Here is a 9,751-nt window from a genome sequence, read left to right as displayed (position 1 = left end):
ATCTGCCGTCTCGGGGCCCTGCAGGCAGCCGCGGCTTTGGGCTCTGCACCGGCAGCCTTGGGCGCTCGGGACCGAGACGGGGCTTGCGTTTCTCTGCTTTGGGGTTGAGGGTTCTCGGTGTCCCCCCGAAGATGAGATGAGGCTCTTCGGTGTTGAAAAGGGGTAAAGGAATTTGGTCCCTGATGGCTTCCTCCATCCCCTCGTGTCCCCCAGCGTGGTGGGTGGCCAAGCCCCGCCGTGGTCCCGTGGCCGTGCTGCAAATGGCATCTGCCCGAAAAGGGAAACTGAGGCCGGGAGAGAGGCAGGGGATACCCAAAGGTGCTGAGCCCAGCGCCCAACAGGCAAGAGCTGGCAGGGACGGCTGCGCTTGCAGCGAGCCGACATCCCCCAGCCGGGGGGGGACGCGAGGAAGGGGGGTGGGGGGGGAGTGAGGGCAGAGCAGATGGGGCCGGCAGGTTTTTGTGGGGCTGGGGCTGTCCTGCAGACAATGGCGCGTCTCTCCGAGCTGCGATTAAACGGGAAGATTTATGTTCCCGGACAGCTGGCGGGCAGAGCTCGCCGACCCCCCCCCCCCCCCCCAAATCCCAGCAGCTGCGAGCTCCCCGCACGCATGCGGCGCACACCGGCCCCCGGCCCGCTGCTCCGTCTGCCCCCCAAGCCCCTCGCACGCCTTCGAGCGCCCGTGGCACGCGTGTGGCCCCTGGCACAACCCTGGGCACACGCTCCCGGGGCCTAGGCCGGCCGAGTGCTCCGAGCATCCCTGCACGCTCCTGCCTCGCTCCCTGCGAGCTTGCAGGGCTGGGAGCGACACCCCCGGGGGGCTCCCGGTGCCGGTGGCTCCGGTGGGTGCGGGAAAGGCCTGGATGAGTTTTGGGGTTGATTTTGAGGAGGTGGGGAAGAGGGATGCATGTCGTCGTGTCGTCGTCCCCCCCCCCCGGGGGGTGTGAAACGGCCAGCCCGGGCCCAGCCGCGGCTGCCCCACGACCCCCGTGTCCGTGTCCGTGTCCGTGTCCGTGCTCCCCCTGCCGGCAGCGCCCCGGTGGGGCGGGGAGGGGCGGTACGGAGCGGAGAGGAGCGGAGCGGAGCGGGCGGGTCCGGCCCCTGCATTCCGGGCATAGCAGCGCCCGGGGCCGGCCCCCGCTGCCGGCGGGACGCCCAGTGCCTCCGCCGCGCTCCCCGGGCAGCACCGCCGCCTCCCCGCTCCGCCATGCCCCGGTAAGTGCCGCCATCCCACCGGGACCGGCACCCCGCCGGGACCGGGACCTCCGTGCGGGCTCGGCTCGGCTCGTCCTGGCTGCGGGAGGGGCGGCGGGGGGGGGGGGGGTCCTGCCCGCCTCCCCGTGGCTCCGTGCCCGGTCCCCCGGGGCCACCTCGTCCCCCATCGCCGGGCCACGGGACAGCGCCTGTCCTTGAGGGGAGTCGCAGGTCCGTGGGGAGCCAGCCCCCCAGAGCTAGCCGCAGCCCCCCGAGCTAGCCCCGGCCGTGGGTGTGATGAGAGCGCCAGTGCTCAGCCACCCCAGCGGGGAGGCGGCTGCCTCCGCGCTCCCACCGCCGCCACGGGCTCCCGCCCGGCCGGCACGTCCCAGCCAGCCTGCCAGCATGCCAAGTGGGATTCCTGGAAAACAAACCCTTCTCGATCAGGGTCTGCGCTGCGTCCTGCCCGGCCGGTTCCCAATTATCCCCTCTTTTCCCTGCGCAGGTGCCTCAGCGTGGCCGGTTGCTGCTAAGGTCCCCGGGGACACCCTTCTCGGGTGGAAACGTGGCTTTGCCAACGGCGCGGGCGGAGATGAGGACGGCGGAGGACTCGAACGGGACGGTCCTGCACCGCCTGATCCAGGAGCAGCTGCGCTATGGGAACCTCACGGAGAACCGCACGCTGCTGGCCATCCAGCAGCAGGCCCTGCGCGGCGGCGGCAGCGGTGCCGGCGGTGCCGGCGGTGCCGGCAGTCCCCGCTCCTCCCTGGAGAGCCTCAGCCCAGAGGAGAGCCAAATGGTGCAGCAATCCACGCGGCAGGAGCCCCAGGGCCAGGAGCATCACTCCGACCACGTCTACTTGGAGAACAGCGTCTATCGGCTCTGCCAGCCCCAGCACAAGGGCGAGGAGCTCCCGACCTACGAGGAGGCCAAGGCTCATTCCCAGTACTACGCCTCGCAGCGGGGCGGGCAGCAGCCCGGAGGGGCCAGCCCGGGGATTCGGGGTGAAAACGGTCCACGCGGGGCCGAGAGCGGCGCCCGACGCCCCGACGAGGGGCTGAAGGACCTGAAGCACGGCCACGTGCGGTCGCTGAGCGAGCGGCTGATGCGGATGTCGCTGGAGAGGAATGGGGCCAAAGCGCAGAGCCCCATCAGCGCCTCCCACAGCTACCCCCAGCTCTCCCGCCACCACCAGCTCGCTGCCCTCCGAGGGCAGCATCCCGAGGGGCCGGAGCCGCGGGGACCCCCTCCGGAGTATCCCTACATCATCCCTTCCCAGGACACTTACCTGGCCGAACCCCGACCCGGCTCCCGGGAAGGTCCTGGATTTCAGCATCCCGAAATCAGGTAACCTGCGGCCCCTGGGCCTCACTTTTGGGGAGCCCACCGGGTGCCTCCCAGCCGCGGTGTCCCAGGAGCGGCCGGGATGGACGCTCGGAAGATGCGGGATGCCGAGAGCACGGGGGGCCCGGAGCAGCCGTCGCCGAACCTCTCGTCCTTCGCGGGGCCGGATCCGGCTCAGCCCGTGGGGGTCTGCGGGGACCCCTCCGGTCCTCTTCTCTCCCCAGTTTCCCCCAGCGCAGTTGGGTTTTTCCAACTGGTGATGAAAATCCCGCTGCCTCTGCAGCCCTTGCCCCCTCCCGATGTGCTGGGAGGAATTTGGGGTTAATTTAGGAGCTGGAACCAGCTCAGGAAACGGCTAAATGTGGAACAAGCGTGGGGCAGGGTTGGAAGGCAAACGTGCTCCTCGCTCCATGGAAACCCACCCCGTGGTCCTGAGCCGGGGATGTCCATGTGGCACCGGTTTGCTGCCGGTGCCGTGGAATTGCTGCCGCGCCGAGCCTGGGCTGGTGCCAGGTGGTTCGTGGAGGCGATGGGCAGCGCCGGGCAGCTCTCCCCTTCCCTTCGGCAGCTCGACGCCTCCGGCAAAGCCCCAGGTTGTCTGCGAGAGGGCCACGGAGAGGTCTGAGGGGCCTGCAGGTTCAGGCATTGCCTGGCATTTGGGGAGGGCTGGAAGCAACTTCTTCCAGCGTGGAAAATGACGGGAAGGAGGGAATTGGAGGCTCGATGGGAGGACGCACGCTGCTCCCAGCCCTGCTGACCTATCCAGGTGGAGAGCGATAGCATCTCTGGCAGGAAAACCTTCTCCTTCCAGGGAACAAAGAGGGGAAGGGGAGCCATGAGGAAGATGTATTTATTCTTCCTCGCTCCTGTATCATCCCGCAGGAATGCAGGCCCTTGGCGGGCAGCCCGCGGCGGAGCGGAGCCGGGCCGTGCACGGCCGCCCCGCTCGGGGTATTCGAGGCGGCCCGCGGGTTGTCGAGGAACTCGGGGCGGTCGCGCGAGGGGCGGCCGGGCTGGCCCTGCTCCTCCGAATATAGCGAGGATGTATTAATAGTTTGGTGGTGAGGGGCCGTGCCAGGAGCCCTCGCTTTGCCCAAAAAACAAGGAAAAGGGGCAGCGCCGCCGGCTTCCAAGGTGCATCCGTTGCCGAGCCGTCGTCCATCTGCAGCAGCCCCAGCAATAGGGTGGGCCTGGGGGCTGGGAGCCCATCCTGACCCACCGGCCATGGTCCTGGAGTTGTCAGGTCAAGGCATCCCTGCGAGACGGGGTTTATTTCGTGTTCAAGGGTGTTTGGGCAAGCACCTTTTAGAAAGCAAATACTTCCCAGCTCTGAAAAGTAGGATAGACCCTTCCCGGAGCCTCCCTCCTCCTTTGGGGCCACCCAAAGGCACCGGCACCCGCTTGGCCCGTGGGTTTGGAGCCGTCGGCGAGGCGTTGGAGATGCGGTCAGCTCTCCCGCTCTGCCAAGCCCCTTCAGCATCCCTCTCCTCCCTCCCTTCAGGGTGCTGCCCACCCACGTCCCCGCCGCTTTCCTGCCACCGCCGGGCACCCTGTGCCCGGGCACGCTGGGTCCCGCCGGCGTGGAGGCACTGGTGAGCGCCCAGGCGGTTTCGGCCGGCAGTCGCCTGGCCCGGGCGGACGCAGTCCTGCGGGAGAACGAGAGGCTCCAACGGGAAAGCGAGAAGCTGCGGCGGGAGCTGGAGAGCTGCGCCGAGAAAGCGAGCCGCATCCAGAAGGTGAGCGAACGGCGCGGCAGCCCCGCGGCCACGGCATCGTATATTCCCCCTCCCCGGCCCGGTGGGGGGATGCTCAACCAGCTGCTGTGAAAATTCACCCCCTTTAACGTTTTAATCCCTTCTCCCCCCTCCCTCCGGCGGCTTGTTCCCCTCCAAGCAGCTGCGTTTCGGCGGCGCGGCAGCCGGGACCGGGGAGAAGGAGCCCATTCTCCGGTGACCCCCTCCCTCCGCCTGTCCCCTCCATCCCCGGCAGCCACAGAAAGCCCTTTGTGCGGCCGCGTACAAGGGGCGGCTGTTCCCCGCCGGCCGGGCTATGGCAGAGCCAAAACCTGCGGAGGGACTCTTCTGCAAGAAGAAAGGCAGCAAAAAATTCGTTTTTCCTCCCCAAAACGTGCGCTGGGGGTCAGCCCAGGGGGTCCCAGGGGTGCGCTGAGCTCCTCTGACAGCTCGGGTTGGGCTGAGCGACCCGGGTGAGCTTTGGCTAGCATCTCCCTTTCCTTTCCTCATTCCACGAATATCTAACCCCGGCCTGTCCCTTCCTCCGCCCCAGCTGGAGAGCGAGATCCAGCGCATCTCGGAGGATTACGAAAACCTCGTCAAGGCGTCTTCCAAGCGGGAAGCCTTGGAGAAAGCCATGAGGAACAAGAGAGACGGCGAGATGCGACGGCTCCAGGACTTCAACCGGGACCTGAAAGGTGAGGGACCCTCCGTGTCCCCATCCCCGCGGGCGCTCTCTGTCCCCCGGCTTGTCGCCCGGGTGTTTCCACGGGAAGCCAGGCTTCTCCCACTTCCTCCGGCTGAAATCTTGTATTTAGATCTTAATTGGGTTTAATTGCCTTTGGACCAGAGCGGTTGGAATCGGCGAACAAGCAGCTGGCCAGCAAGACCCAGGAAAGCCAGGAGAGCAACCAGGGCAGCGTGGCCAAACTCCTGGCGCAGAGTAAGTCCCGAGGGATGCCCGTCCTCGCCCGGCTCCCCGTGGCATCCGCAAGCGGGACGGCGGGGCTCGGCGCGCTGCCTTTCGGCTGGAGGAGGAGGAGGAGGAGGCGGGTGGCGGGTGGCAGCTCTCGCCCTTCCCCGGGGAGGATGGAGCCGCTCTTGGCGCTGGACTCGAGCCATTAATCCCGGCCGGCCGGCGGCGTGACCCGCATTCTCCACATTCCTGCCGCCGGCGCCGGCTCTTCCAGCACCGAGCCCGCACTCCCGCCCCGCGCCAGCCTGGCCCTTCTCTCCCTCCTCCCTCCTACGCCTCGCAGCTGCGCAGGCCTGGGCTTTTTTTTGCGGGGAGGGGAGAAATATACCTAAATCCATTATTTTAGCAGAGAGACACGGTGTTGGTGTTATGCGGGAGGAATCGCATCCCCTTCCCTAAGGTGGCTGGATTCACGCTGGGCAGCTTTTACCCTTCACGAGGGTAAAATTTGGGCTGGAACGTGGCAAATGGAGGCTTTTGGCCGTCTGCCCGAGCGGCTGGGATCCCCCTGGCCCCCGTATACCTTGTGTGCTGGGAGAGGGAGGGCACCGGCCAGGTTTTGGGGAGCAAAGAACCCCCCGTGGGGCTTCGTGGACCAAGCCTTAGGGCGGCGAAACCTCCTCGGCTGAGACTTGGGGGTTCTCTTGCAGGCTACGAGCACCAGCAGGAGAAGGAGAAGCTGGAGCGGGAGGTGTCCCTGCTGCGCAGCGCCAACGAGGACCAGCGGCGGCGGGCAGAGCTGCTGGAGCAGGCGCTGGGCAGCGCCCAGGCGCGGGCGGCCAAGGCGGAGGCCGAGCTGCGGAAGAAGCGGGCCTACGTGGAGAAGGTGGAGCGGCTGCAGGCAGCCCTGGGCCAGCTCCAGGCCGCCTGCGAGAAACGGGAGCAGCTCGAGCTACGGCTCCGCACCCGCCTGGAGCAGGAGCTGAAGATGCTGCGGGCTCAGCAGGTGGGTGCCGGTGAGACGCGGGGCGGTGGGTGCCGGCGAGCCACGGTGGGTGCTGCATCCTCCCAGCACCTCCTCATCCTCTCTTTTGGGTTTTTTTGTTTGGTTTTGGTTTTTTTTTTTTTTGTCGCTGCTGCAGAGGCAGGCGGGCGCCGCGGGCGGGGGGACGCCGGAGCTGAGCGCCCACACGCTCTCCGAGCAGCTGAGGGAGAAGGAGGAGAAGATCCTGGCCCTGGAGGCTGACATGACCAAGTGGGAGCAGAAGTACCTGGAGGAATGCACCATGCGGCAGTTCGCCATGGACGCCGCGGCCACCGCGGCCGCCCAGCGGGACACCACCCTCATCAGCCATTCCCCGCGGCACTCCCCCAACAGCAGCTTCAACGAGGACCTCCTCCTGGCCACCCACAAGCACCAGGAGATGGAGAACAGGTAGGCCCACCTCGCCGGAGGCATTTTCCCCAACAAGCTTGCGCCGTGGTCTGGCCGGGCGGCGCCCGCGTCCTCCTCCCCTACCTCCGGCTCCTCTCCCAGCTTCTGCCTCTTCTCCTCTCCAGGTTAAAAGCCCTTCACGCCCAAATCCTGGAGAAGGACGCCGTCATCAAGGTCCTGCAGCAGCGCTCGCGGAGGGACCCCAGCAAAGCCCTCCAGGGCTCCCTGCGGCCGGCCAAGTCCGTGCCCTCCGTCTTCGCCGCCTCCGCCGCTCCGAGCTGGCCAGGAGCTGGCCAGAGCGACCGGCTGGCCGAGGGCAGCTCCCGGGGCAGCACAGGTAAATAGAGGTGCCTGCCTGCTCCCTGCCTTCACTCAATGCCTGCAATTTCCCCTGCGGTTTTGGAAGTAGAGAGCTTGGGGAGGGGGGATTTCTCCGGTGAGCCGTAGGGACGGACCGGAGGAGCCGGCAATCCCTAACGGTGTCTCCTCCAGCAGGCAAAGCCACCGCCGAGGCGGCGGCAGCAGCGCCCGCCGCCCTCCCCCTGCCCTCCCACTCCAAGCACGGCAGCAAGGACGGCAGCACGCAGACGGACGGGGCGGCCGAGAGCAGCGGCCAGGGCGAGGGCACCGAGCGCCCGCCCGGTTTGCTGGGTGAGTCCCCCGGGGATGGCACGAGGGAGAGCCGGGGATGCTCCGGCGCGTGGGCTTAGCATCCAGGAGACGGGTTTTGCACAAGCATCGGTGATTTTTTAAGGCATTTTAAAGGCCCCGGTTGAGTCTGGTGGGTTTGAATCCCTGCAATCACTCGTCGCTTTTTTATTTTTAAGGTGCAGAGCTTTTTTTTTTTTTCTTGAACACCTTGAGGGGAAGGCTGGAGCAGCGGTACGCTCGCTGCCGGCCCTTTGGTGGGGTGGGCACCATGTCGATGCTCTTCACCTCTCCTCCAGCTCTCACCTTCTTTCTCTGCAGAGAGCTCAGCCGCTGCCAGAGCCCCGGACCTGACCGACATGGTGGAGATCCTGATTTAAGGCCAGCCAGGGGCTGCACGCCGGCCCCTCCACCCTCCCTGCCTGCCGCACAGGCAGAGCCGCCCTGCCTGCACCTGCCCGGGACGGAGGAGCCTGCAGGAAGGAGGATCGAGCCGGGAGCTCAGCGGCGTCCCTGTGGCCAGTCTCAGCGGGTGGCTCCCCGTGCGTGGGAGGGCCACCGTCCCCGCTCAGCACCCGCACGGGTCCCCGGCTGCGCGGGGCGCGCTGGAGCCCGGGGACCCCGCAGTGGCGGCAGGACCTCGCGACCCCCCTGTAAATACACCCGGGTTTTGTACGACGGGAGCAAACGTATTTATCGTTTCAGCCTCTTCTCCTTCCCGAGGCGGGGGGCTTCTTCCCATCCCCTCCCTCATCGGCTCCATCCCCATCCCGGCTCCATCCCCATCCCACCTCTGGGTCTTGCCCATCCGCACCCACCCAGGTGTTTGGCTTCCCACTGGAAAATCCCGCTCTGTTCGCCCAAATTGTGCCCGCAAGCCGATGTCTCTGCGCGAGGGCAGAGCCGGGAGGGATCCTCCGTGGGTCCCACCGACCGCCCGGATCCACGTGGCCGAGCTGAGCGCCAGGAGCCCCAAACCTCCATCATCTCCATCCATCACCCGCATCCTGCCCTCTGGGTTTCTATCACGGGCGGGCGAGGGGTTGGGGATGGGGTGGCGGCGAAGCAAAAGAGAAAATGATAATCGAGGGAATGAAAGGTGGAGGAGAAATGCCCTTGAAGCCGGAGGTGAAACGCTCGGAGCCAACAGAGGGCGGCTGATGGAGGCGGTGGGACGCGCCGCCCCTCTCGTGGCTTCATCCCACCGCCGCGTCCCCCGGCTACTGGCAGCTGGCTTCTGCCCGTAGCCAGCCCCGACGTCTCGGTCCTCTGAGCTCGGACGCTTCCCGTCCTTGCTTTTCATGTATATATATTTTTTTTTTTTCTTTCTTTCTTTCTTTCTTTCTTCTTTAAACATGTGTGCATTTGCTGGACAACTGCATTTTTTATTTTTCTCTCCCAGACACGTAAAAAATGCGTTCGGTTCTCGTGCATTGTTTACAAAGTGGAAAACAAACCGACAAAAAATTATGAAAGAGGAAAAAAAAAAAACCCACAACTTAATATATTTTATATTAATATTGGTATTTCTTTTTAAGTATTTTTTTTTCGTGCTGTGAACTTTTTTTTTTTCCTGCCAAAGACGATGAGTTCTTGTTTGTGCGTTTTAAGTTATCTTAAGTATTTAAACGTAAACCTGGCTGTTTCGTTATGCCGCCCTATACCGAGATTGCTGTAGCATTCCACTTGGTATAACAATATTTTAATAAAAAAAACCCAAATATTGACCCACGGGTACTCTTTTTTTCCCATGCGATGGGGCGAGACAGAGGCAGCGCCGTGGGAAGGGGTCTCGGGGTGGTGACCCCCTGCCTGAAACGCTGCCCTTCCCAGCTCCCCGGGGCAGCGATTTGGGGTGCAGCTGCTTGGGAGAGGGGGAAAAAAAAACCGCTCAAGAGCATCTCTGCGCTCCCCGAAATCCCACTGGGGTCCCATTTCCCCCACCTCGATGGGGGAAAAGCATGGAGTTGCCTAGAAATGTTGATGTAGTTTCCTTCCTGTGTGTAGTGCTCCGGTAACTCCATCCTGATGGGATCCTCCTCCTCTTCCTCGCAAGACCTGTTCCTGCCCTCCTAAGCCCCCGTCCCGGGGACTCCTTGACGGCCACGTCTTCCAGCACGGCTGGACCTGGTCCCCAAGCTCTCCCCTGGCTTTGTCAGCCACCTCTGAGCCCTTCCCACCCCGCTTGGCTCCTTGGTCTTCTGGAAGACCCGAAGTTCTCCTGGTGTTGGAGCTAGGGCTGCCTTAGGACTTCCGTGGCCACGCCGTGCTGCTCCCCCAGCCCTTCTCCTCCGAGCTTTTTGTTTGCTGCTGTCATTTGACTTTTATTTTTAATAGCTGTCGCATTAATGCTTCCCAGGGAGCATCCCCGGGACTCTGCTCTGGCTGCTCGGGTGCTGGCAGCCTGGCTGGAGCCATCACCAAGCCGGGCTGGGGCTTTCCCTTTTGTGCATCACTTGGCATTTATTGGCAGCTCATTTG

General features: G+C 64.8%; 1 protein-coding gene across 1 annotated transcript; it reads left to right on the top strand.

Annotated features, from left to right (window-relative positions):
- The first annotated feature begins 1,180 nt into the window (after positions 1-1,180).
- Positions 1,181-8,989, top strand: AMOTL2 (angiomotin like 2). Its single transcript, XM_050902802.1, has 10 exons — positions 1,181-1,215; positions 1,700-2,541; positions 4,040-4,274; positions 4,825-4,969; positions 5,122-5,214; positions 5,898-6,193; positions 6,330-6,622; positions 6,748-6,959; positions 7,118-7,273; positions 7,592-8,989. The coding sequence occupies exons 2-10, from the start codon at positions 1,787-1,789 to the stop codon at positions 7,648-7,650; spliced, it is 2,244 nt and encodes a 747-aa protein (XP_050758759.1). The 5' UTR covers positions 1,181-1,215; positions 1,700-1,786; the 3' UTR covers positions 7,651-8,989.
- The last annotated feature ends 762 nt before the right edge of the window (positions 8,990-9,751 follow it).

This window comes from Gymnogyps californianus, chromosome 10 (assembly GCF_018139145.2).
Source record: "Gymnogyps californianus isolate 813 chromosome 10, ASM1813914v2, whole genome shotgun sequence".
Classification (NCBI taxonomy): Eukaryota; Metazoa; Chordata; class Aves; order Accipitriformes; family Cathartidae; genus Gymnogyps; species Gymnogyps californianus.
The sequence above is the reverse complement of the archived record's forward strand: the minus strand, read 5'-3'. Positions and strand labels throughout refer to the sequence as shown.

What these genes read in the sequence shown, in the direction of transcription:
- AMOTL2 (XM_050902802.1), top strand. Translation starts at nt 1,787, where the DNA reads ATGAGGACGGCGGAGGACTCGAACGGGACGGTCCTGCACCGCCTGATC. An exon ending in TTTCAGCATCCCGAAATCAG is followed by an intron (nt 2,542 to 4,039) that starts GTAACCTGCGGC and finishes CCCTCCCTTCAG; the next exon opens with GGTGCTGCCCACCCACGTCC. An exon ending in GGCCAAACTCCTGGCGCAGA is followed by an intron (nt 5,215 to 5,897) that starts GTAAGTCCCGAG and finishes GTTCTCTTGCAG; the next exon opens with GCTACGAGCACCAGCAGGAG.